Below are 27888 nucleotides of genomic sequence, written 5' to 3' on the forward strand. Positions count from 1 at the left end.
TATTTAATTTGGAAATGGGGCCATTTACTAAATGTTTGATACGCTTTTTTATTGACTCTTGAAATAATTTTTATTTGCATTAAAATCACTGTTTGTCTAAGCTTTTAAATAAACTTATTAAAAAGGTTCAGTGAAAAAATATCTGGTTTGTCCTTTTGAGTTGCTCGAGGTTTAGAGTTTATCTCGCGACATTTTGTTGTTTCAGCAGAGGGAAACGGGCGCGCAGGGTAGATGACATTGTGAAATCCCGGGAGCCTAAACGCAAATGGAGTAGCAAGAAACGCTTTCTCAACAAACTATTTCCGCCTTAAAACGTGCAGAATTTCAAGAATTTTGCACCTCGCTCACAACGAACTAGTTAGCTAGAGGCAACAGCTTTTTCTTAAACTAGTTAGCGAACTTACTTTAGTTGCTGCCACCTTTGACCAAGAAAAAGGAGAAGTCACAACTTGCACTTTGAGGGTTGTTCTGCAGGAATGTCGCAGAAAGAAAGACCTACGTTTTATCGGCAGGAGGTGACAAAGACGATTTGGGAGGTACCAGAACGCTACCAGACCCTGTCTCCAGTCGGTTCCGGGGCCTACGGATCAGTTTGGTAAATCACGTTTTTTTGTGTGTCCTATTATGTCTACGTAGAGCTAACTAATGTAGCCATTAATTTCTATAAGGCCTGTATAGACAGACGCTAAAGTTAGTTTTCCCGGCTGGTGTATTCAGAATAGACCGATGCCCGGCCGTAAAGGCCCTCCGGATTCGCCAAAGGTGCCAGCGACAGTGAACGAGCTGAACCAGTCTGTCCTCGCACAGTCGAATAACATTAACTCAACATTTAGAGAGAAAATTTGCCATGTGAAATGCTGCAAGTTCCCTATCTACAAAGTTGGCTAGAGTACCTGCACGATTTAAATGTAGCCAGGTACTTGTATAGCTTTATCCGAATAGCACCATTACATTTAAACGTATTGAACCTATGGAAATATAATGCAAATTGATAGCCACAAAGAGAGTTGTAAAGTACTCCGTGTGGTCGTATCGGTAATTGGTTTCGTGTACTTTCTGTTATGTTATTTAATACTTTATCCAGCGGGTTGGGCCATGGATGCATTTTCAACCCAAAGTTGGCAGCTCTTTAGTGGAACTTGCCGCAACTGAAGTAGCTAATTACATCTGTTGTTAAACCTCCTCAGAGTGATGTTATGATGACTCATAGGCCCAGAATAGGACTAATTATTCTAACATAGCTCACTGGTTTACTGTCTGGACTTGCTCCTTAGATGTTGAAGAAAGGGGATAGGGTCTGTCAGTCTTTACGTGTTCCTTAGTTGAGGAAACAAGATATGGTGTGTGTTTCTGTATGAAGGACATTGACTGCAAATTATTAACCTCTTGCCCTTTTTTGCCCCACTTTTGACATCTATGTTTTCCCGTTCAATCCACTTTTAGTGAAGTACTTGCCTGGTCCCACATCTGCTAGTGCTTTTGCCAACTCCATTGTCATGTTAGCCTAGTTTGTTTTGCTCCAATACAGGCTCCTGTAATACTTCTGCTGCTAGGCAACAACAGGACAGGGTAATCCTTCAAGTATCATATATTCAGAGGTTTCCTTAACCTTTAGTTAATGAAAATGGGCCTAGTAGTACCCTGTATTACCCGAGTAGTACCCTGTATTACCCGGGTAGTACCCTGTATTAACCGGGTAGTACCCTGTATTAACCGGGTAGTACCCTGTATTAACCGGGTAGTACCCTGTATTAACCGGGTAGTACCCTGTATTAACCGGGTAGTACCCTGTATTAACCGGGTAGTACCCTGTATTAACCGGGTAGTACCCTGTATTAACCGGGTAGTACCCTGTATTAACCGGGTAGTACCCTGTATTAACCGGGTAGTACCCTGTATTAACCGGGTAGTACCCTGTATTAACCGGGTAGTACCCTGTATTACCCTAATACCAACTATTAGTATCACCTGCTGGGTTGGTGTCTGAGTAAACATATGGTTGTTGTTCTCCCCAGAGCAGGAAGTGACTGCTGTGCTGCTACTAGGCAGTGGGCTGATTTTTTTTGATTGCGGGATTACTTTTGGGTTAAAAAGGGAACTGGATATCAGACCACGGGACATTTTATAGTACATAAAACATTTGCTTTATATTCAGAAGGATTACCTCAATGTGTGCTCCACAGCTCACATACATACAACTTTATCTAAATGTTTGTTTGGTGTGGCCCAGGGGACTCCTGACCTCCTTGGTCTTGCAATTATTTCATCACAAATAATTATTCACCTCTGCTCTGTGAGGGTGTACAACAGTTTTGGCTATCTTGCCAACTCCCTGTGGAATTGTCAATGACCGCAATAGATTTGACAAGAGAGACCAAATGGATCAAGGCTGGCAGCTGACTGCTCATGACTGTGGTTAGGAGCGATTCAAAGAGAGAGGAAGTGAGTGGGAGACTTCCCCCCCCCCGGTCTGTCAGTCGGCCAGGGTGAATCTCAAAGGTATTATCCTCGATTCCTCAGGTCCTCCCTCTCCTTGCCATCTTCAATACGTCAGGAATAGAGGAGAGCCTTGTTTCAACTTTTTTAATGTCACATACACAAGTACAGTGAAATGACTTTCTTGCCAACTCAAAATCCAGCAATGCAATAATCAATAACAATGTATTTACTAGAAAAAAGCACACGAGAATGAAGAAATATGAAGTGCATGATAAAGTAAGTAAGCATACTATGTACAGGAAATATTTAAAAGGTCAGTTCCAATACCATATTTACATGTGCAGGGATACTAGTGCGATAGAGATGGATATGCATAGGGGTAAGGTAACTAGGCAACAGGATTGAAGGTAAACAGAGTAGCAGCAGTTTGCATGTGAGTGGGTATGCTGGTGTGTCGAGTCAGTATAAATGTATGTGCATATTATGTGTGAGTGAGCAAATGATGGAGCGGGTGTGTGTGTTGGAGTGACGTGGGTGTGTAGGGTGTGCACTGTGCATAGTGAAAGGTCAATAAAGATACAAGGTTAACTTGGTCCGTTTTAGATATTTGATTAGCTATTTATCAGTCGTATTGCTTGGGGATAGAAGTTGTTCAAGAGCCTGTTGGTGTCAGATATTATGCATCGGTACCTTTTCCCGTGCTGCAGCAGAGAACATTTTCTATGGCTTGGGTGGTTGGGGTCTTTGCTGATTTTCCGGCCCTTCTTTTCACGCCACCTGATAGAGGTCCCAGTGATGTACTGGGCTGTCGGCACAACTCTCTGTAGCGCTTTACGATCGAGGGCGGTGCTATTGCCATAACAAGCAATGATGCAGCCAGTCATTGGAGGAGAAGATCCAAGATGAGATCCAAGGTGTTTGTCTCCTCCAATGCTTTCCTCACTTCCCTCTAACGCAACAACACATCTGCCATGCTGATCCTCAACACTGGGGCCCCTGAGGGGTGCGTGCTTATTCCCCTTCACCCACGACTGCGTGGCCAAGCACGACTCCAACACCATTAAGTTTGCTGACGACACAACGGTGGTAGGCCTGATCACCGACAACGATGAGACAGCCTATAGGGAGGTGGTCCGAGACCTGGCAGTTTGGTGCCAGGACAACAACCTCACTCAACGTGAGCAAGACAAAGGAGCTGATCGTTGACTATAGGAAAAGGAGGGCTGTCAGGCCCCCGTTTAACATCGTATTGAAGTGGAGCGGGTTGAGAGTTTCAAGGTCCTTGGTGTCCACATCACCAATGAACTATCTTGGTCCAAACGCAAAAGACAGTTGTGAAGAGATTTGGCATGGTTCCTCACAGTTCTACAGCTGCACCATTGAGAGCATCCTGGCCGGTTGCATCACCGCCTGGTATGGTAACTGCTTGGCATCTGACCGTAAAGAGCTACAGAGGGTAGTGTGTACAGCACTGGGGCCAAGCTTCCTGGCATCCAGGACCTACAGTTGAAGTCGGAAGTTTACAAACACCTCAGCCAAATACATTTAAACTCTTTTTTTTTTTTCACAATTCCTGACATTTAATTATAGTAAAAAATTCCCTGTCTTAGGTCAGTTAGGATCACCACTTTATTTTAAGAATGTGAAATGTCAGAATAATAGTAGAGAATTATTCATTTCAGCTTTTATTTCTTTCATCACATTCCCAGTGGGTCAGAAGTTTACATACACTCAATTAGTATTTGGTAGCATTGTCTTTACATTGTTTAATTTGGGTAAAATGTTTCGGGTAGCCTTCCACAAGCTTCCCACAATAAGTTGGGTGAATTTTGGCCCATTCCTCCTGACAGAGCTGGTGTAACTGAGTCAGGTTTGTAGGCCTCCTTGCTGACACATGCTTTTTCTGTTCTGCCCACAAATGTTCTATAGGGTTGAGGTCAGGGCTTTGTGATGGCCACTCCAATACCTTAACTATTTTGCCACAACTTTGTAAGTATGGTTGGGGGTCATTTTCCAGTTGGAAGACCCTTTTGCGACCAAGCTTTAACTTCCTAACTGATGTTTTGAGATTTTGCTTCAATATATCCACATAATTTTCCTCGTGATGCCGTCTATTTCATGAAGTGCACCAGTCCCTCCTGCAGCAAAGCACCCCCACAACATGATGCTGCCACAAATCTTTTCTTAACTCAATTTTTTTGAACTGCGATGTTGGTAAAGTGCTTGTCAGGAAGCATTTCAATGTAAGGTGTTGTATTCGGCCCATGTGACAAATATAATTAGATTTTATTTGCTGATAGCGTATTGAGAGGGTGTCAGGAGAGAGGACAAGAGGACTCTAGCATTCCCTAGCAATGCTCCTCTTCCCCTAGCCTTTCAGTCAGACTCTCCATGGCCAGACAACATGGATATGAAGTGGACTTTTAAAGGGAGCAGGGTGCCGTTTGGAGGATAGCCTCAGTCTGCTGAGAGATTACATTTACACTTCTGCTGACGTCTCGTTTTCCTTCTCACTTCACCACCTCTTGCGTCACTTCATCTGGTTTCATGCAAATATCGGGTCCTTTTTAAATGTTTTTTTCCCCCTGTGTCTTGTAAAATGACAGCCTGGCTGCAGCAACTTGCTTCAGGACGACACCTATTTGTGAGTTAAGTTAACTCTTAGGTTTATCGTTAGCTGTTTTCCTTCATATTTTCCTGTCAGACAATGCCTATTGACAGTGGATCGTTCTCTCGGCCAATGCCTATTGACAGTGGATCGTTCTCTCGGCCAATGCCTATTGACAGTGGATCGTTCTCTCGGCCAATGCCTATTGACAGTGGATCGTTCTCTCGGCCAATGCCTATTGACAGTGGATCGTTCTCTCGGCCAATGACTACGGTTCGTGTGCGTAACTTTTTGTCACAACGCTGCTTTCTATTAGATCCGTACTTTGAACTAACCTATCAGTACTTGTATTGAAGAAGAATGGGTGCAGCTGTTAGATAATGTTGACTAATATCCAATTCTTGTAGTTGAAATAATCTGTTTCTGTTTTCTCCTCCAGCTCGTCGTATGATCAGAAGACGGGTATGAAGATCGCTGTGAAGAAGCTCTCCCGGCCTTTCCAGTCCTTTATTCACGCCAAGAGAACCTACAGAGAGCTACGGCTGCTCAAGCACATGAAGCATGAGAATGTGAGTTTTGTCTCAAAAGCTTCACAAAGCTGTTTGCTGCATGAATCATTATGTAACTGCTTGAATCATTATGTATCTGCTTGAATCATTATGTAACTGCTTGAATATTATCTCTAGGATGATGTTGGTTTCAGTCTTCTATGGCCCTCGCTGTCTCTGTCTGTCTCGCTGTCTCTGTCTGTCTCGCTCGTCTGTCTCTCTCTCTGTCTCGCTCGCTCGCTCTCTCCTGTCCGTCTCACTCGCTCTCTCTTGTCCGTCTCGCTCGCTCTCTCTTGTCCGTCTCGCTCGCTCTCTCTTGTCCGTCTCGCTCGCTCTCTTGTCTGTCTCGCTCGCTCTCTTGTCTGTCTCGCTCGCTCTCTTGTCTGTCTCGCTCGCTCTCTTGTCTGTCTCGCTCGCTCTCTTGTCTGTCTCGCTCGCTCTCTTGTCTGTCTCGCTCGCTCTCCTGTCTGTCTCGCTCGCTCTCCTGTCCGTCTCGCTCGCTCTCTCCTGTCCGTCTCGCTCGCTCTCTCTTGTCCGTCTCGCTCTCTACTCTCTTTTAAAAGCAGCAGAACTATGTTGGCTACATGAATCATATTACTGAATACAACTGTACTGCTTACTGAGATATCAACCTTATGAAGATGTTGGTTGAAGTATTCTATTGTTCTAGTTCCAATGCTCTCCGATGCTCCTCTCTGCTGAAACCAACTTCTTGTGGAGTCATGAAGTCATTGGGAGAGCTGATACAGTCCTCGTTCCTTGTTGCGTTATTAACTTGACCATTGGCCTTTCTGTATTTCAGGTGATCGGCCTTCTAGATGTTTTCACACCTGCTACTAGTCTGGAGGAGTTCAATGATGTGTGAGTTGAGTTAACTCTTAGGTTTGTCGTTAGCTGCTTTCTTTAAGTACTGAATATCTCTTTATTACCCCTTCATATTTTCCCATCAGCCAATCTATGCCTATTGACAGTGGATCGTTCTCTCAGCCAATGCCTATTGACAGTGGATCGTTCTCTCAGCCAATGCCTATTGACAGTGGATCGTTCTCTCAGCCTATGCCTATTGACAGTGGATCGTTCTCTCAGCCTATGCCTATTGACAGTGGATCGTTCTCTCAGCCTATGCCTATTGACAGTGGATCGTTCTCTCAGCCTATGCCTATTGACAGTGGATCGTTCTCTCAGCCTATGCCTATTGACAGTGGATCGTTCTCTCAGCCTATGCCTATTGACAGTGGATCGTTCTCTCAGCCAATGCCTGTTGACAGTGGATCGTTCTCTCAGCCAATGCCTATTGACAGCGGATGAATACCTCACTTCCGACACAGAGTAGCCTACACAGTGTCTTTATTTTCCCAGCAGCAGAGATCAAACAAATCCTGCTCTGCCTAGGAAGCTCCTGGGGTACCTGTGACTATTATCAGTAGTACTACCTGTTAACAATGTTCCCTCTAAGCTGCGTGAGTGCCTGTACTCTACTCAGACTGCACTACTCGGCCCGTGCTCTACGCAGACTGTACTACTCGGCCCGTGCTCTACGCAGACTGCACTACTCGGCCCGTGCTCTACGCAGACTGCACTACTCGGCCCGTGCTCTACGCAGACTGCACTACTCGGCCCGTGCTCTACGCAGACTGTACTACTCGGCCCGTGCTCTACGCAGACTGCACTACTCGGCCCGTGCTCTACGCAGACTGCACTACTCGGCCCGTGCTCTACGCAGACTGCACTACTCGGCCCGTGCTCTACGCAGACTGCACTACTCGGGCCGTGCTCTACGCAGACTGCACTACTCGGCCCGTGCTCTACGCAGACTGCACTACTCGGCCCGTGCTCTACGCAGACTGCACTACTCGGCCCGTGCTCTACGCAGACTGCACTACTCGGCCCGTGCTCTACTCAGACTGCACTACTCGGCCCGTGCTCCGCCCTATGGGACTCCCAATCACGGCCGGTTGTGATACAGCCTGGATTCGAACCAGGGTGTCTGTAGTGACGCCTCAAGCACTGAGATGCAGTGCCTTAGACCGCTGCGCCACTCAGGAGCCCTTATATGGATCTGTGCCAACAAGGCAGTTAACCCACTGTTCCTAGGCCGGCATTGAAAATAAGAATTTGTTCTGAACTGACTTGCCTGGTAAAATAAAAGGGGGAGAACATCTGTGGTCATGAGTAGATGTGCTTGTTTTGAGATCAAAGCCATACTGCATGTAGCCACGTGTGCATATTTTGTTCATATCCTTTGCTAGGTGGTGAGTTATTAGCCCAGTTATAGATAATTTGTAGTCAGCAATAGGGGAGTGATTGCTTCCTACAAGAGCACAAAACCTGTACGTTTCTTGACGTCTTTGAAAAGGGAGTCGGCTAGTTTTTAAAAAACATTTATTTTTATATTTAACCATTATTTAACTTGGCAAGTCAGTTAAGAACAAATTCTTATTTACAATGACGGCCTAACCCGGATGATGCTGGACCAATTGTGCGCTGTGCTATGCAACTCCCAATCACGGCCGGTTATGATACAGCCTGGAATCGAACCAGCGTCTGTAGTGACGCCTCTATCACTGAGATGCAGTGCCTTCGACTGCTGCGTCACTCGGGAGCATGATGGTATGGGAATAATAATGCATTTGATTTTGTAAAGTGGTTTCTTCCGTCATGCAACACAAAAACATTTTCAGTCAACTCCATGTCTTTATAAACAGGTTAATGTAGATGAACAGGTTCATGTCCAGCCCTGCGTGTTTTTTCCCCCCATAAGTCTCATGGAATGTAGGTCTACATTGAACACCACACATTGGCTTCTACTGTAGGCTGAATGATTATATAACACCTATTTCCATGTTAAAATGTGATGGGATGCATTTTATCTGTTGTTTTTGATGGCAGGCCATTCTTGTAGGCCTACATTATGATAAAATAGCCACAGTAGCCTACGTGGCCGTTGTTAAAACTGAAACCTAAAGCGGGTACAGCCTCGGTGTTCACAGTAAACAGGTGCTGGAAGTTGCACAGAATCTTGTGCTTAACAAGACCTGAAATTTGCTCAGTGCTGACATTTATTTGATGGAACATTGCCTGTGACTATTGTCGGTAGTACTGCCTGGCGACTCTTGTCGGTAGTACTGCCTGGCGACTCTTGTCGGTAGTACTGCCTCTCCCTTCCTTACCTTGCTAAGAGTTCCTCGTTGACTGCCTTGGCTTCAGGCAGTTATGGCTTGTTGATGTTGAAAGTGAGAAAAGGACATTGTTCAGCTAGTGAGTCAGTGCTGCGCTGCAGGCTGTGTCTGTTAGTGCTATTTGCCATGTTTGTCTTGACAATGACAGCAATGAAGAGCACAAACTGATCTGGGACCGGGCTAGCTCTCTGGCAGCTCCACACCCACAGGCAGATAGGCAGGAGTGAAGTATTCTCTCACTCTCAGCTGTCCCCTTGTCCCAGATAGATGAACACCCTGTACCACAGAGGAATTGGGGGGGGGGCAATAGGTCACACAGGGAGAAGAAAGGGAGGGTAGAGAAGAGAGAAGTGTCTGGAGAGAGGGGTGGGGGGTAGTGGAGGAGCGAAAGAGAGGGAGGGTGGAGAGAGGGAGAGATGTGAAATGGCTGCAGTGGAAGAAGCTGCTCACACAGAATGATCAAAAGGGAATCAAGGCTGTTTTCAGCTCATGCTTATAATCTGTGTTCAACATACGCCTGCAGGACGGAGGAGCACAAACTGCTGTCCAGGAAAATGATGGGATATGTTATGCAGAGGTGCTGTATCAGTGGTTCGCCCAAACAGCTTCTAAAATATGTGACTCACAAGACTGTCCATATCACCTCCTACCTACCACCCCCTGAGAGGGAGGGAGGGAGGGAATGGATCAACACAGATGAGGGCTCAGTATTTATGTACCTTATTTATACCCCCCCCCCTCTCTCTCTCTCTCTCTCTCTCTCTCTCTCTCTCGCCATCCCTCACTCTGAGTGAAACCTCCATCTGCTCCTCCTGTATCTTTTGGCTCGTCTTCCTCCTTCCCTCCAGAAGAGCTTTACCACTGTTTGGGGCTGTTTTAATCCACTATGGGATTAGATTTGAATTGCAAAAAATAAGTGGGTTTATTGGACCTGTATTTTTGTTTAATGCCATTCTATTCGTGGAGGGCTCGCCTTGCTGTGGCTTCTAGAGAGGAGGAGGAGGAATGTGTGTCTGGGGAGCAGCCGCTCAACCGGTTTCAGCTGGCAAAAAAGGGACACAGTCGGTTTACAATCAAAGGGTTATTGACAACTTGTGAGCTATATTTCATTAGCAAATATTTATTGTGAGAGCAGCCGCTTAAATGCATTTGTCCACAAGCACGTGTTGTCTCAAATACATTGTTAAGGTTGTTGGTTAGCTAGCTAGCAAATCTGAGCCATATTAGCATAAACATGACATCAGTCAAAACAAGAGATGGTATCAAGAACAAGATAGAACTAGCTGAAACGAGACATCTACAATTCACAGCACAGCAGTTTCTTGTCATTGTTGCCATCGATCTGACCATTCAGGCAACATACAGCCTTTTAACACTCTGCACGTGCGTTATTATGGTGACATCGTCAACCCACCCGTCTATAGAAACACGTGAATGTATGTGTCTATGGGTAAAACAAATATAATGAAGAATTTTGGGAAAATTATATATATTTTGGTCTATCCAAGGACGTTTTTAGAGGCGGGTGGGAAACAGATGGCACATCGTAATACTGTGGCGTTGGTGAGCATTATGGGTTCACTGGTTACATTTATTATTATTACATTTTTTCACCTTTATTTAACCAGGTAGGCTAGTTGAGAACAAGTTCTCATTTGCAACTGCGACCTGGCCAAGATAAAGCATACCATTGTGAACAGACAACAGAGTTACACATGGAGTAAACAATTAACAAGTCAATAACACAGTAGGAAAAAAAAAAGGGGAGTCTATATACATTGTGTGCAAAAGGCATGAGGAGGTAGGCGAATAATTACAATTTTGCAGATTAATAACACTGGAGTGATAAATGATCAGATGGTCATGTGCAGGTAGAGATATTGGTGTGCAAAAGAGCAGAAAAGTAAATAAATAAAAACAGTATGGGGATGAGGTAGGTAAAAATGGGTGGGCTATTTACCGATAGACTATGTACAGCTGCAGCGATCGGTTATCTGCTCAGATAGCAAATGTTTGAAGTTGGTGAGGGAGATAAGTCTCCAACTTCAGCGATTTTTGCAATTCGTTCCAGTCACAGGCAGCAGAGAACTGGAACGAAAGGCGGCCAAATGAGGTGTTGGCTTTAGGGATGATTATCTGATAACCAGATAATACAGAAATTAGCCGAAATGGCGGCAGGTAGCCTAGTGACTAGGACCTTGGACTAGTAACCGGAAGGTTGCCAGATCAAATCCCTGAGCTGACAAGGTAAAAATCTGTCATTCTGCCCCAGAACAAGGCAGTTAACTCACTGTTCCTAGGCGTCATTGTAAATAAGAATTTGTTCTTAACTGACTTTCTTATTTAAATAAGGGTAAGATAAAAACTTCTTTTTTTTAAGCCGAAAACCTAAACGTATGTCACACTAGTGGACTATGTAACAGTGAGAAACAGATGGTTGTTGTTGTCTTAATACCACAGAGTTTCTAAACCCAGAGGCGCAGCAACGCGATACTTCCGGGAATGCTTGCAATTCCTTTCAATAGTTTTTCCAAATCTGAATGCACAAGCTGGAATGGAGCCAATGTCTTCAGTAGCTGAACATGTTATAATGTCTTCAGTAGCTGAACATGTTATAATGCCTTCAGTAGCTGAACATGTTGTAATGCCTTCTGAACATGTTGTAATGTCTTCAGTAGCTGAACATGTTATAATGTCTTCAGTAGCTGAACATGTTGTAATGTCTTCAGTAGCTGAACATGTTATAATGCCTTCAGTAGCTGAACATGTTGTAATGTCTTCAGTAGCTGAACATGTTGTAATGTCTTCAGTAGCTGAACATGTTATAATGTCTTCAGTAGCTGAACATGTTATAATGCCTTCAGTAGCTGAACATGTTATAATGCCTTCAGTAGCTGAACATGTTATAATGCCTTCAGTAGCTGAACATGTTATAATGCCTTCAGTAGCTGAACATGTTATAATGCCTTCAGTAGCTGAACATGTTATAATGCCTTCTGAACATGTTGTAATGTCTTCAGTAGCTGAACATGTTATAATGCCTTCAGTAGCTGAACATGTTGTAATGTCTTCAGTAGCTGAACATGTTATAATGCCTTCAGTAGCTGAACATGTTATAATGCCTTCAGTAGCTGAACATGTTATAATGCCTTCAGTAGCTGAACATGTTATAATGCCTTCAGTAGCTGAACATGTTATAATGCCTTCAGTAGCTGAACATGTTATAATGCCTTCAGTAGCTGAACATGTTATAATGCCTTCAGTAGCTGAACATGTTGTAATGCCTTCAGTAGCTGAACATGTTATAATTCCAACCTCATGAAAGTGACAAACTGGCGCATTTTAATTTTCAGAAACAACTTTATATCGAAGAAGTACCTTTTATTTTGAAGGCCTGCGCCGTTCGGCGCAAGACGACCGTTAGACCAGATGACGTGGTTTCTCGCATGAGCTTAGTTGGCCAACGTCGCCATGACATCGCCGACGCACGTGATCAGGGATTTCTATTGGAGAAGCAATTTCTACATATCTTCGTACTAAACCATCTTTGTTAATCCAGGGGAGGTGTTTAGTTTGAGCCTATGTCTGGTTGTGATTGGCAGGTACCTGGTGACCCACCTGATGGGGGCAGACCTCAACAATATAATCAAGTGTCAGAAGCTGACAGACGACCATGTGCAGTTCCTCATATACCAGATCCTCCGGGGGTTAAAGGTGAAACAACATGCTTGGAGATTTTAAACATTTTTCAACTAACTGCCATTCACAGTTTTTGATCAGTGTTGTGTACATTCCCAGCAGGCAAAACTGTTGAAAGGAAGTCATCATTTTGTCATTTTTCCCATCTGTGATGTACCTAAAAACTACCAACTTATGATTCATGATGTTGATTTAATGTAATGCCTTTGCTCTCCTTCACCTCTCTCTCCTCAGTATATCCACTCAGCAGATATCATTCACAGAGTAAGTCTCCTCTCCTGTTTGATTCAGCCCACAGTGAAAAATCCCTTCCCAGATGGCAACCCTGTTTCTTGTTAGTTTATGACCCTTTGGTTCACTTCCACATGGCAGGTTCAGGCCCAGGCTCGCTCCTTATTCAAACACTATAAACCACAGAGGAAGTGAAACCATAAACAGTACCCCTGTTTTGTACTGTGACCGAGTCAATTATTCAGATCTGCTGTTTTGAAATAACTGATCTGATTGGTTAGAGATTGAGTTAGTCTTGCAGAAGTACTGTAGAAGTTTTGTAGGAACACTTCTACAGATAGTGGGGGTTTGGTTTGAGAGAATCTAGACCCAATTGAGAAAGCCCATTCAGATCTGGCCTCATGAAGGTAGTCTGTAATAATATAGAAATAATCATGTCTTGTCTCCCATCGCTCTCCAGGACCTGAAACCCAGCAACCTGGCTGTGAATGAGGACTGTGAGCTGAAGGTAAGGCGTTTATTATTGGCCCACTCATTCAAACTTTGTTCATCCTGAACAGTCTGGAGAAGAATATCAGACCGTCTGCCTGAGGGGGAAACCAAGCACACCCTTATGAAATGGTGCTATTAAATGTTCACTGCAAGGAGAGAACAGGGTGTGACTTTTCACTATCTGACTATCTTGAAGTACCACGTGGTTTGGTTCTGTCTGTCCTCCTCAGATTCTTGACTTTGGGCTGGCGCGGCACACAGACGATGAGATGACTGGTTACGTTGCCACTCGCTGGTACAGAGCCCCAGAGATAATGCTAAACTGGATGCATTACAACATGACAGGTACAGTAGCTAGAGATCTGATGTATTACATCATGACAGAGACAGTAGCTAGAGATCTGATGTATTACATCATGACAGAGACAGTAGCTAGAGATCTGATGTATTACATCATGACAGAGACAGTAGCTAGAGATCTGATGTATTACATCATGACAGAGACAGTAGCTAGAGATCTGATGTATTACATCATGACAGAGACAGTAGCTAGAGATCTGATGTATTACATCATGACAGAGACAGTAGCTAGAGATCTGATGTATTACATCATGACAGAGACAGTAGCTAGAGATCTGATGTATTACATCATGACAGAGACAGTAGCTAGAGATCTGATGTATTACATCATGACAGAGACAGTAGCTAGAGATCTGATGTATTACATCATGACAGAGACAGTAGCTAGAGATCTGATGTATTACATCATGACAGAGACAGTAGCTAGAGATCTGATGTATTACATCATGACAGAGACAGTAGCTAGAGATCTGATGTATTACATCATGACAGAGACAGTAGCTAGAGATCTGATGTATTACATCATGACAGAGACAGTAGCTAGAGATCTGATGTATTACATCATGACAGAGACAGTAGCTAGAGATCTGATGTATTACATCATGACAGAGACAGTAGCTAGAGATCTGATGTATTACATCATGACAGAGACAGTAGCTAGAGATCTGATGTATTACATCATGACAGAGACAGTAGCTAGAGATCTGATGTATTACATCATGACAGAGACAGTAGCTAGAGATCTGATGTATTACATCATGACAGAGACAGTAGCTAGAGATCTGATGTATTACATCATGACAGAGACAGTAGCTAGAGATCTGATGTATTACATCATGACAGAGACAGTAGCTAGAGATCTGATGTATTACATCATGACAGAGACAGTAGCTAGAGATCTGATGTATTACATCATGACAGGTACAGTAGCTAGAGATCTGATGTATTACATCATGACAGAGACAGTAGCTAGAGATCTGATGTATTACATCATGACAGGTACAGTAGCTAGAGATCTGATGTATTACATCATGACAGGTACAGTAGCTAGAGATCTGATGTATTACATCATGACAGAGACAGTAGCTAGAGATCTGATGTATTACATCATGACAGAGACAGTAGCTAGAGATCTGATGTATTACATCATGACAGAGACAGTAGCTAGAGATCTGATGTATTACATCATGACAGAGACAGTAGCTAGAGATCTGATGTATTACATCATGACAGAGACAGTAGCTAGAGATCTGATGTATTACATCATGACAGAGACAGTAGCTAGAGATCTGATGTATTACATCATGACAGAGACAGTAGCTAGAGATCTGATGTATTACATCATGACAGAGACAGTAGCTAGAGATCTGATGTATTACATCATGACAGAGACAGTAGCTAGAGATCTGATGTATTACATCATGACAGAGACAGTAGCTAGAGATCTGATGTATTACATCATGACAGAGACAGTAGCTAGAGATCTGATGTATTACATCATGACAGAGACAGTAGCTAGAGATCTGATGTATTACATCATGACAGAGACAGTAGCTAGAGATCTGATGTATTACATCATGACAGAGACAGTAGCTAGAGATCTGATGTATTACATCATGACAGAGACAGTAGCTAGAGATCTGATGTATTACATCATGACAGAGACAGTAGCTAGAGATCTGATGTATTACATCATGACAGAGACAGTAGCTAGAGATCTGATGTATTACATCATGACAGAGACAGTAGCTAGAGATCTGATGTATTACATCATGACAGAGACAGTAGCTAGAGATCTGATGTATTACATCATGACAGAGACAGTAGCTAGAGATCTGATGTATTACATCATGACAGAGACAGTAGCTAGAGATCTGATGTATTACATCATGACAGAGACAGTAGCTAGAGATCTGATGTATTACATCATGACAGAGACAGTAGCTAGAGATCTGATGTATTACATCATGACAGAGACAGTAGCTAGAGATCTGATGTATTACATCATGACAGGTACAGTAGCTAGAGATCTGATGTATTACATCATGACAGAGACAGTAGCTAGAGATCTGATGTATTACATCATGACAGGTACAGTAGCTAGAGATCTGATGTATTACATCATGACAGAGACAGTAGCTAGAGATCTGATGTATTACATCATGACAGAGACAGTAGCTAGAGATCTGATGTATTACATCATGACAGAGACAGTAGCTAGAGATCTGATGTATTACATCATGACAGAGACAGTAGCTAGAGATCTGATGTATTACATCATGACAGAGACAGTAGCTAGAGATCTGATGTATTACATCATGACAGGTACAGTAGCTAGAGATCTGATGTATTACATCATGACAGAGACAGTAGCTAGAGATCTGATGTATTACATCATGACAGAGACAGTAGCTAGAGATCTGATGTATTACATCATGACAGAGACAGTAGCTAGAGATCTGATGTATTACATCATGACAGAGACAGTAGCTAGAGATCTGATGTATTACATCATGACAGGTACAGTAGCTAGAGACCTGATGTATTACATCATGACAGAGACAGTAGCTAGAGATCTGATGTATTACATCATGACAGAGACAGTAGCTAGAGACCTGATGTATTACATCATGACAGAGACAGTAGCTAGAGATCTGATGTATTACATCATGACAGAGACAGTAGCTAGAGATCTGATGTATTACATCATGACAGAGACAGTAGCTAGAGATCTGATGTATTACATCATGACAGAGACAGTAGCTAGAGATCTGATGTATTACATCATGACAGAGACAGTAGCTAGAGATCTGATGTATTACATCATGACAGGTACAGTAGCTAGAGATCTGATGTATTACATCATGACAGAGACAGTAGCTAGAGATCTGATGTATTACATCATGACAGAGACAGTAGCTAGAGATCTGATGTATTACATCATGACAGAGACAGTAGCTAGAGATCTGATGTATTACATCATGACAGAGACAGTAGCTAGAGATCTGATGTATTACATCATGACAGAGACAGTAGCTAGAGATCTGATGTATTACATCATGACAGAGACAGTAGCTAGAGATCTGATGTATTACATCATGACAGGTACAGTAGCTAGAGATCTGATGTATTACATCATGACAGAGACAGTAGCTAGAGATCTGATGTATTACATCATGACAGAGACAGTAGCTAGAGATCTGATGTATTACATCATGACAGAGACAGTAGCTAGAGATCTGATGTATTACATCATGACAGGTACAGTAGCTAGAGATCTGATGTATTACATCATGACAGAGACAGTAGCTAGAGATCTGATGTATTACATCATGACAGAGACAGTAGCTAGAGATCTGATGTATTACATCATGACAGAGACAGTAGCTAGAGATCTGATGTATTACATCATGACAGAGACAGTAGCTAGAGATCTGATGTATTACATCATGACAGGTACAGTAGCTAGAGATCTGATGTATTACATCATGACAGGTACAGTAGCTAGAGATCTGATGTATTACATCATGACAGAGACAGTAGCTAGAGATCTGATGTATTACATCATGACAGAGACAGTAGCTAGAGATCTGATGTATTACATCATGACAGAGACAGTAGCTAGAGATCTGATGTATTACATCATGACAGAGACAGTAGCTAGAGATCTGATGTATTACATCATGACAGGTACAGTAGCTAGAGATCTGATGTATTACATCATGACAGAGACAGTAGCTAGAGATCTGATGTATTACAACATGACAGGTACAGTAGCTAGAGATCTGATGTATTACATCATGACAGAGACAGTAGCTAGAGATCTGATGTATTACATCATGACAGAGACAGTAGCTAGAGATCTGATGTATTACATCATGACAGAGACAGTAGCTAGAGATCTGATGTATTACATCATGACAGAGACAGTAGCTAGAGATCTGATGTATTACATCATGACAGAGACAGTAGCTAGAGATCTGATGTATTACATCATGACAGGTACAGTAGCTAGAGATCTGATGTATTACATCATGACAGAGACAGTAGCTAGAGATCTGATGTATTACATCATGACAGGTACAGTAGCTAGAGATCTGATGTATTACATCATGACAGAGACAGTAGCTAGAGATCTGATGTATTACATCATGACAGGTACAGTAGCTAGAGATCTGATGTATTACATCATGACAGGTACAGTAGCTAGAGATCTGATGTATTACATCATGACAGAGACAGTAGCTAGAGATCTGATGTATTACATCATGACAGAGACAGTAGCTAGAGATCTGATGTATTACATCATGACAGGTACAGTAGCTAGAGATCTGATGTATTACATCATGACAGAGACAGTAGCTAGAGATCTGATGTATTACATCATGACAGGTACAGTAGCTAGAGATCTGATGTATTACATCATGACAGAGACAGTAGCTAGAGATCTGATGTATTACATCATGACAGAGACAGTAGCTAGAGATCTGATGTATTACATCATGACAGAGACAGTAGCTAGAGATCTGATGTATTACATCATGACAGGTACAGTAGCTAGAGATCTGATGTATTACATCATGACAGAGACAGTAGCTAGAGATCTGATGTATTACATCATGACAGAGACAGTAGCTAGAGATCTGATGTATTACATCATGACAGAGACAGTAGCTAGAGATCTGATGTATTACATCATGACAGAGACAGTAGCTAGAGATCTGATGTATTACATCATGACAGAGACAGTAGCTAGAGATCTGATGTATTACATCATGACAGAGACAGTAGCTAGAGATCTGATGTATTACATCATGACAGAGACAGTAGCTAGAGATCTGATGTATTACATCATGACAGAGACAGTAGCTAGAGATCTGATGTATTACATCATGACAGAGACAGTAGCTAGAGATCTGATGTATTACATCATGACAGGTACAGTAGCTAGAGATCTGATGTATTACATCATGACAGGTACAGTAGCTAGAGATCTGATGTATTACATCATGACAGAGACAGTAGCTAGAGCTCTGAGTGGTTTAGACAGCCTGCATCTGCTCACTGTAGACATGTATACGAGCTATACATTTAGGCTACACATTGTTGATGTACTTGTGATCTTGGGCCGATGTTCTTGCCAGGTGGATGTCATAATGGCGGGACACTGAATGGACATAATGTTTTCCCCCCTATATGTAACAGTAGATGTGTTATACCCCTATATGTAACAGTAGATGTGTTATACCCCTATATGTAACAGATGTGTTATACCCCTATATGTAACAGTAGATGTGTTATTCCTCTATGTAACAGTATATGTGTTATACCCCTATATGTAACAGTAGATGTGTTATTCCTCTATGTAACAGTAGATGTGTTATTCCCCTATATGTAACAGTAGATGTGTTATTCCCCTATATGTAACAGGAGATGTGTTATTCCCCTATATGTAACAGGAGATGTGTTATTCCCCTATACAGTGCCCTGCGAAAGTATTCGGCCCCCTTGAACTTTGCGACCTTTTGCCACCTTTTTTGACCTTTTTTAATAAATCAAAAACTGAAAAATTGGGCGTGCAAAATTATTCAGCCCCTTTAAGTTAATACTTTGTACTTTGTACGTGTGTTGGTCCTCTGTTACCCTAGACGTGTGTTGTTCCTGTGTTACGGTAGACGTATGTCGTTCCTCTGTGTTACACGTGTGTTGTTCCTGTGTTTGTGTTACACGTGTGTTGTTCCTCTATTACGGTAGACGTGTGTCGTTCCTCTGTGTTACACAGACTAATGATTTCCTCTTTGTTACAGTGGACATTTGGTCTGTGGGATGTATCATGGCTGAACTCCTCACTGGCAGAACTCTGTTTCCCGGTACTGACCGTATCCTTTCATTGCCCTAACCTCAGTTACCCTACTATTGGTCTGATATGAGTACCGAAGCTGAAATGCCCTCTACTTTGTGAGTATGCCTGGCCTACACATTAAACCACTCTGTTTCCGTGACTAACCTTCGAGTGGTTGGTGGTGAGATTCCCACACAATATGTCCTTATTGAATCACATTAGATAAGACCGGTGTACACACAGAATCCTACTGCTGGTGATTGATTGACGTGATGGTAACAGCTTTTTGCAGGTCCAAGCCATGTGACCTAAAATAATGTGTTCTAAGCTAAAGCTCTTCTACGTTCCTAACCTGCTAGTCTGCAAAACTAACCTCTTCAACTAATCCCGCTATGGTGTTTTCTTCAACTAACCCCGCTATGGTGCCTTCTTCAACTAACCCCGCTATGGTGCCTTCTTCAACTAACCCCGCTGTGGTGCCTTCTTCAACTAACCCCGCTGTGGTGCCTTCTTCAACTAACCCCGCTGTGGTGCCTTCTTCATCTAACCCCGCTGTGGTGCCTTCTTCATCTAACCCCGCTGTGGTGCCTTCTTCAACTAACCCCGCTGTGGTGCCTTCTTCAACTAACCCCGCTGTGGTGCCTTCTTCAACTAACCCCGCTGTGGTGCCTTCTTCAACTAACCCCGCTGTGGTGCCTTCTTCAACTAACCCCGCTGTGGTGCCTTCTTCAACTAACCCCGCTGTGGTGCCTTCTTCAACTAACCCCGCTGTGGTGCCTTCTTCAACTAACCCCGCTGTGGTGCTTTCTTCAACTAACCCCGCTATGGTGCCTCGATGCCTCTTCAACTAACCCCGCTGTGGTGCCTCGATGCCTCTTCAACTAACCCCGCTATGGTGCCTCGATGCCTCTTCAACTAACCCCGCTGTGGTGCCTTCTTCAACTAACCCCGCTATGGTGCCTCGATGCCTCTTCAACTAACCCCACTATGGTGCCATCTATGTTTGTTCTCTTGCGATCCGCTCTGTTGTCTCTCCCTACAGCATGCCATGAGGCTGAATTACACTGTAGAAACTTTGTCCGTTTCTGTAGCCACACTAATGTCTACCTCTCCACACTTGGTCTCTAAAACTCTGTTTTATCAGGCTTCCTAGCCTTCTTCCGTTGTCTGTCCGATGCACAGAGCCTCCTCTTCTGTAACGCGTGTCTAATAGTCTGCTGGACTGTATGAGAATGTTTTGGTCTTTAGTCTCTGCTGAATGAGTCTGGCACTAATCTTTGTATTTCCTTGCCTGTCAGTGTTTTCAGAGGTACTAACAACGAGGAATTTAAAGATTCATCCTCTGCTGTGTGTTTACCCATTCCATAGTTCTTATCCAGCATGATAACAACTAGCAATTCCAGTTGGGGCCCTGTGTTTTGCCCAGTCATGTGTCATAGCAAGATTTAAATAAAGGTTCAAATCCAAGCATGTCACATGATTGTGCAAAACAGGGCCTCCGATATAATATAGGAGGTCATGTTGATTTTCAACCATTCAGAGAGGCAATTCTGATTATAGTTTGTACAAGCATGTTACACTTAATTTATAATAGCAGTAAGGCCCGAGGGGGTGTGGTGTATATGGCCAATATACCACGGCCAAAGGATGTTCTTAGGCACAACGTAATGTGGAGTGCCTGGATACAGACCTTAGCCGTGATATATTGTCCACATATCACAAACCCCCGAGGTGCCTTATTGCTATTATAAACCTCTTACCAACATAATTAGAGCAGTAAAAATAAATGTTTTGTCATACCCGTGGTATACGGTCTGATATACCATGGCTGTCAGCCAATCAGCATTCAGGGCTTGAACCACCCAGTTTATAATATATGTTATAGTCCGTGTGAAACTCTGACAATTCAATGTCCCGGGCTGCATTTGTCATTGTTCTTGGTTCCATTGTGCCAGGCAAGCTCAATCAAGTACAGCTCAGTTATTTTTTAAAGACAAATACTGTTCTTGCTGGTTCCTCTCCCCTCCCCAGCCAGCTCCTGTTGTTCCTTTACACACGGTACCTGTTAGACATTGATCAGTTGAAGCTAATAATGATGCTCGTTGGGACGCCAGAGCCTGAGCTCTTGATGAAAATCTCCTCTTCGTCTGTGAGTTGTACACATAGTTATTATGCTGCAAGGTCTCTGCTTGCTTAAATTGCTGAAGTCCCTAGTAATTATTTGTTTTTGCATCAATTTGTGAAGTGTGTTATACTCTTCAGCAACAACTATTTGACATGTTTACATCCGTTGAAATCTCTGTGAGATGGGGTCAAATGCAATACCTGTTTGGATTTGAAAACAAATTCTTTACTTGGATAAATGAACATACATTTCTCGGGGCTCTACAGTGCGACCATTTTACTTGCATATGCGCCTAAATATTTTGCTGTGATCTGGAATTTAAATTTAGGAGCACCAGTGCTCCTAGAAAAATGATGAATTCTAGCTTTATTACCAAAAATATTTTTTTCGGTGTGCTCCTAAATTTCTGTGTGCCTAAATTTTTTTAAACTAAAAAGGGTCAGCATAGAGCCCTGCTTCTATGTTCAAAGCTTTGGGTTTCACACCTGTGATTTATTCACTTGACTTTCTCCTGACTAATTGAACTTTCTCTTCTCTAACATAACCTCAAGCATGCTATCAGTCTGCCTTACACACACCTTTACAATCTCACCCTCTCTTTTCTTACCTTTCCCTCCAAAGATGGGACTATTCACTTTTTTTTTTTGCAGAGCGTCTTAGGAGTTGAGCCTTACCATAAAACTCATAAAGAAGACTGTTAGCCCGCGGAGCTAAACGCCTAGGCCAGAAAGCCAGGTATAAGCTCGAGGAGCTAATGCGAGTCATCAGGTCTCCCACTGACTAGCTGCTTGTCAACTTACCGTCTCTGCTATACTGCTGTCTGCTGATACCCCTTGACCCGTACCTGATAGATATAAACCAGCTTCAACAGATAATGCGTCTGACAGGAACGCCCCCAGCCTCTCTAATAAGCAGGATGCCAAGCCACGAGGTGAGCAGGACCAAATTACTCAATTCAATGCATTCTATATGGGGCCAAGCAAGGATTCGAACCCAAGTCCTCGAACCTGCGTGCCACAAGACTGTTAGCTCCAGGGTTGAGGTAAATTCCAAGTCAATTCAGGAAGTAAACTGAAAATTGCATTTTTACTCCCTGAGTTGACCAAATTGACTCCAACCCTGGCCCAGAGCACTGCCACCGCCGTCACACCTAGCCCAGAGCACTGCCACCGCCGTCACACCTAGCCCAGAGCACTGCCACCGCCGTCACACCTAGCCCAGAGCACTGCCACCGCCGTCACACCTAGCCCAGAGCAGTGCCACCGCCGTCACACCTAGCCCAGAGCAGTGCCACCGCCGTCACACCTAGCCCAGAGCAGTGCCACCGCCGTCACACCTAGCCCAGAGCAGTGCCACCGCCGTCACACCTAGCCCAGAGCAGTGCCACCGCCGTCACATCTAGCCCAGAGCAGTGCCACCGCCGTCACATCTAGCCCAGAGCACTGCCACCGCCGTCACACCTAGCCCAGAGCAGTGCCACATACCCAGTGCTACAATATTACAACCTCCTTACATGATATTTGCTCTCACATAAAGAGGAAGTAGACAAACATACATGTAGCATTTTGACATTGCTGCTTTTTTCGATTGTAGGTTTCTATGTTCCACTACCCAAAGCACTCTACTATAACCACTGAGTGGCGTCTGATGCTTGCTGTACGTCAATGCAAGTCAAGCAGCAACTACTCTCTTGCCTTCTAATGTTTGTCTTGCCATAGCAGTGTTGTAAAGCATTATGAAACCATATAAAGTATTAATATGTCTAGAATTGTACACTAACAAACTATGGCACATTGCCTGAACCAGAATTTGTTTGAATTGAAACACTTCCTCCTCTGACAACAGTGTGGTAAGTAGGAACTGAAATTCACAGTATTGCAGTTCCTCTTCTTGAAGTGTGAACTGATTGAGTAGATGGTAGCTATATTACATGGTGCTAGATTATACAGTAAGTACTGCAACCAAATAAATAAACAATACTCAGTTATTGTTTACCTGGGGCGGCAGGGTGCCCTAGTGGTTAGAGCGTTGGACTAGTAACCGGAAGGTTGCAAGTTCAAATCCCCGAGCTGACAAGGTACAAATGTGTCGTTCTGCCCCTGAACAGGCAGTTAACCAACTGTTCCTAGGCTGTCATTGAAAATAAGAATTTGTTCTTAACTGACTTGCCTAGTTAAAAAAATGTTTTTAAATTCTGTTTCTTCTCTTTCTGCTTTCTCTCTCTCTCTTTGCACATTCACCAAATCTGCAATGAAACCCTCTCTTAGCAGTGCTGATAATTAATCCAATTCTTGCCAATGCTGCCATATGATCAAGTGACTGGGACAATATGGTTATTAGTAAATCTAGTCACATTTCTCCTGATGAGGGATCCCAAATGGCACCCTATTCCCTTTATAGTGCACAGTCACAAGTGGGGACATGGGGAATATGATGTGGTTTGGGAAAAGTCCTTGACTAATTAGTGCTAATCATAGTCTTTACTCTCTGAATACAAAGTTAGTGGCCGCTTTCGCAGCCCCAGATAAAGACATTTTTTGTTGTTGTTGTTGCCAGAATAAGTAGCCTTAATCTGGGTCGGGGAAACCAACCTTATGACCCCAAAAGAAAAGGGGTCATCTTGTGGCTTTGAATTGTATTCCAAATGGCACCCTATGTTCTACATAGTGCCTATACAGAGCCCTATGGGACCTGGTCAAACAGGGCATTATGTAGTTAATACGGTGCTGTTTTGGATGCCAGCCTTGTTTTGTGTTCTATTGGCCTTTAACCTCTGATCTCTTTACTCCCATTGGTTTTCAGGCAAGGAACTACATCAAATCCTTGCCTCAGATGCCCAAGAGGAATTTTTCTGACGTGTTCATTGGAGCCAACCCCCAAGGTAGTGTTGGAATAATTTTATACTCAGAGCACTTGGCTGTAAATCAGACCCCAAGATGTTATAATTTATGATGATAATGAGAGGAAGGAGTCATAAGATGGCCTGCTGCAGCCATTTTCAAAAAGCATCATAGAGTAGGTGCTTTTTTAGGTTCCCCCTGTCTATACAATCTTTATCAATTTATGATGGAAAAAGCTAAACTGATCCTATAACAGCACTCCTACACTGAGAGTCTTTGTGAATATGGACCCTGTTTTTCTGCTTGTAGCTGTGGACCTGCTGGAGAAGATGTTGGTTCTGGACACAGATAAGAGGATCACGGCTGCCGAGGCTCTGGCCCACCCCTACTTCTCCCAGTACCACGACCCAGACGACGAGCCTGAGGCTGACCCCTACGACCAGAGCTTTGAGAGCCGCGATCTGGACATCGAAGAATGGAAACGTATGTAGAATGGAATAGACGGGGCCATTATACCTGAATGCTTTAAAGTAAAGTGGACCAAACTTTTTCCATCTTGCAAAATAAATGTATTTTGCTCTGCTCTGCTCACAACCCCTCAGACAGCTCTGAAACACCTGCGAAACACATTTCTATCTCCCTCCCTTCCTCACAGGGCTGACCTTTGAGGCGGTATGTGATTTTGAGCCACCCGTCTTCGATGGAAACGACATGGAATCGTGATTGGGCGATATGATTTCTACAAGCCCCTCTCCCGTCAACACCAAACATCTCTATCACTGAGGTTCCCTCTTATCAGACGACCTTTTGGAATAATATTATCATCAGAGTGCCTGCAAATGTTTGTCTACTGTTATATTTCTTAAGCTCGCGCTCTCTCTCCCACCATTTTGAATCCGTAAGGTGTTGCAAGGGAAACGTTACAAAAAATAGCCTGGTCCCAGATTCGTTGGTGCTGTGGCATGACAATGGCCATGGGAGTTGGCTGTACAACCCAAACAGATATGGGACCAGGCTAGAACTACAATGGAGGAGAGGAGAGCGACATTTTAAGGGCTGTTAAATCGGTGTTAACAAATACTGATTGTATGTGTCTACTACCGTGTATTTTCAAGGGAGAAACGGAGGCAAGCAGAAAACAACCACTAATACCATTATTGGTCCGTTTCTGAAAAATGTCATGCTTCTTTTATTATTCTGTCTATATTTGTGTCCCAAATGGCACCCTATTCCCTATTTAGTGCTCTGCTTTTGACCAGGGCACTATATAGGGAATAGGATGCTATTTGGAATAAAATCTATATTTAAACTAGTTTTGTATTCCTCCTTCAGAAGTTTTATTATTATGAAAGTATTGCTCACCACTGTATTCTATTGCTCACCACTGTATTCTATTGCTCACCACTGTATTCTATTGCTCACCACTGTATTCTATTGCTCACCACTGTATTCTATTGCTCACCACTGTATTCTATTGCTCACCACTGTATTCTATTGCTCACCACTGTATTCTATTGCTCACCACTGTATTCTATTGCTCATTACTGTATTCTATTGCTCACCACTGTATTCTATTGCTCACCACTGTATTCTATTGCTCACCACTGTGATATCCGAAAGAAATTAGATGCTGAATTGAAACATCTGGAAAATGTGTTCGGATTGAATCATTTCATGATGTGTATCATCTGAAATGTGCAATAATGCTTGTCTGTCACTCACGCTCTGCCAATCTACCAATCACAGCGTTCGTGTCAGACTCCCCTGGCTTTGTTTTCCTGTCAGTCACAGCACTGGTGTCAAGACTCCCAGGCGCTTCAGAAACCGTTGATGATCTTCTTTAATGGATCTGGTATATGACATAGGATGTGTCCCAAATGGAACTCTAATACTGCAGTACTAAATGCGGAAGACTATATTTCAGTTGAATGCATTGAGTTGTGCAACTGACTAGGTATGTTCCTTTCCTTTGAACAGGGCCCATAGGCTTATGGTCAACAGTAGTGCACTATATAGTGAATTGGGGACCATTTGGAATGCACATAGGGATTCATTCTATTCTTCAACATTGTTATGAACTTTTTAACTTTGTGGAAATGTTTTAGCTGTGAGAAATGTTTCAATATACCACGTTGCAGATTAGTTCCCCCTCCCCCAAGTGTTAATACTGTTCAATGCCAGCGCCAGACCATAGGATGTTTAATACCTTTTACATTGCAGTCATTTTAACAGATGCTCTTATCCAGAGCAACCTACAAGAGCAATTGGGGTTAAGTGCCTTGCTCAAGGGCACATCGACAGATTTTTCACCTAGACCGCTCAGGGATTCGAACTATCAACCTTTCTGTTACTGGTCCGGTTTTAACCGCTAGGCTACCTGCCGCCCATTTAATGCTCACAAACCCTAAAATCATTATTCAGCTAATTGAATACCCAAATGATGGAATTCTGGCAGATTCGGACAATTTTTGTGGCTTCCTCTCGTCCTCATCTCCTTGATCTGCACCGAGGTAAAGGAACTGGACAGGAGAAAGCGAAGGCCTGGTAGGGGTCAACCATATTGCTTTCAACTGTTCTGTGTTTTCAGAACACAACTGTGCAATGACGGACACAATGGAAGGAAGCCACTAGAATATTGAGATACAGCCCGAGTCAGAATAAATAACCGTGATAGCACCAGGACTCTAGTTGAACCATGCTGCACTCCATTGAATAGCCCCTGGACTCTAGTTGAACCATGCTGCACTCCATTGAATAGCCACAGGACTCTAGTTGAACCATGCTGCACTCCATTGAATAGCCCCAGGACACTAGCCTAGTTGAACCATGCTGCACTCCATTGAATAGCCCCAGGACTCTAGCCTAGTTGAACCATGCTGCACTCCATTGAATAGCCCCGGGACTCTAGCCTAGTTGAACCATGCTGCACTCCATTGAATAGAGAATTAATTCTGGTTTCACCACTTTCCATATTGACACTTTAAAACCAGATGGAGTTGATATGAGCCACTGTGGGTTGTCAATGAATGTGCCAATCAACGTGGCATTAAGTAAACTAGGAAAAATATGTATTTTTGGGTACAAAATCAACTCAAATGTATGTAAATATCTGTTCTATATTTTATTTTTTAATCTTCATGACTTTTTTTGGTTTGTTGAATTTAAACAATCTTCATTATCAGCATGTTCATCATTTTGTGCGTGTGTGTTTTGAATATGTGATAACAGGAGCTTGACGTGTCATGCTTAAAGCCGCAAAATAGAAAAATGTAAATCGATGTCAAAAATAAATGAGGGAATTGCTTAGTTATATTTATACTTTGTTGAGGTGGTATTTCAACTGGATAGAGATACTGTTGTTTATTTCAGCCAATCCCCATAGAAGACTGAAATCTAACAGTCTTTACACCAGAGTAACTATTACTATAATTAATGCCTTTGTTTATAAAGAAATAAAGACAGTTATTTTTAAGTCTATAGTCTGTTTTATACTTTGTGCCTTCAAGTCCATACCCTACATGTGCT

General features: G+C 43.0%; 1 protein-coding gene across 2 annotated transcripts; it reads left to right on the forward strand.

Annotated features, from left to right (window-relative positions):
* The first annotated feature begins 206 nt into the window (after window positions 1-206).
* On the forward strand, window positions 207-27835 carry LOC112216384 (mitogen-activated protein kinase 14A). 2 transcript variants are annotated; one of them, XM_042299698.1, is made up of 12 exons: window positions 207-595; window positions 5487-5616; window positions 6398-6456; window positions 12377-12488; window positions 12708-12737; window positions 13165-13212; window positions 13427-13541; window positions 19364-19435; window positions 22375-22454; window positions 24326-24404; window positions 24673-24846; window positions 25019-27835. In XM_042299698.1, the coding sequence occupies exons 1-12, from the start codon at window positions 477-479 to the stop codon at window positions 25084-25086; spliced, it is 1086 nt and encodes a 361-aa protein (XP_042155632.1). In that variant the 5' UTR covers window positions 207-476; the 3' UTR covers window positions 25087-27835. The 2 variants fall into 2 exon arrangements, with proteins under 2 accessions (XP_042155632.1, XP_042155631.1); XM_042299697.1 differs by lacking the exon at window positions 22375-22454 and adding an exon at window positions 21468-21547 and having other exon boundaries at window positions 208-595.
* Window positions 27836-27888: the final 53 nt, after the last annotated feature.

The sequence above is a fragment of the Oncorhynchus tshawytscha genome, linkage group LG16, assembly GCF_018296145.1.
Source record: "Oncorhynchus tshawytscha isolate Ot180627B linkage group LG16, Otsh_v2.0, whole genome shotgun sequence".
NCBI lineage: Eukaryota > Metazoa > Chordata > Actinopteri > Salmoniformes > Salmonidae > Oncorhynchus > Oncorhynchus tshawytscha.

Excerpts from the sequence above, each read along its gene's own strand:
- LOC112216384 (XM_042299698.1), top strand. The coding sequence starts at position 477 with ATGTCGCAGAAAGAAAGACCTACGTTTTATCGGCAGGAGGTGACAAAG. Across the intron at positions 24,405-24,672 it reads CATTGGAGCCAACCCCCAAG|CTGTGGACCTGCTGGAGAAG; the intron begins GTAGTGTTGGAA and ends TTCTGCTTGTAG. Across the intron at positions 24,847-25,018 it reads GGACATCGAAGAATGGAAAC|GGCTGACCTTTGAGGCGGTA; the intron begins GTATGTAGAATG and ends CCTTCCTCACAG.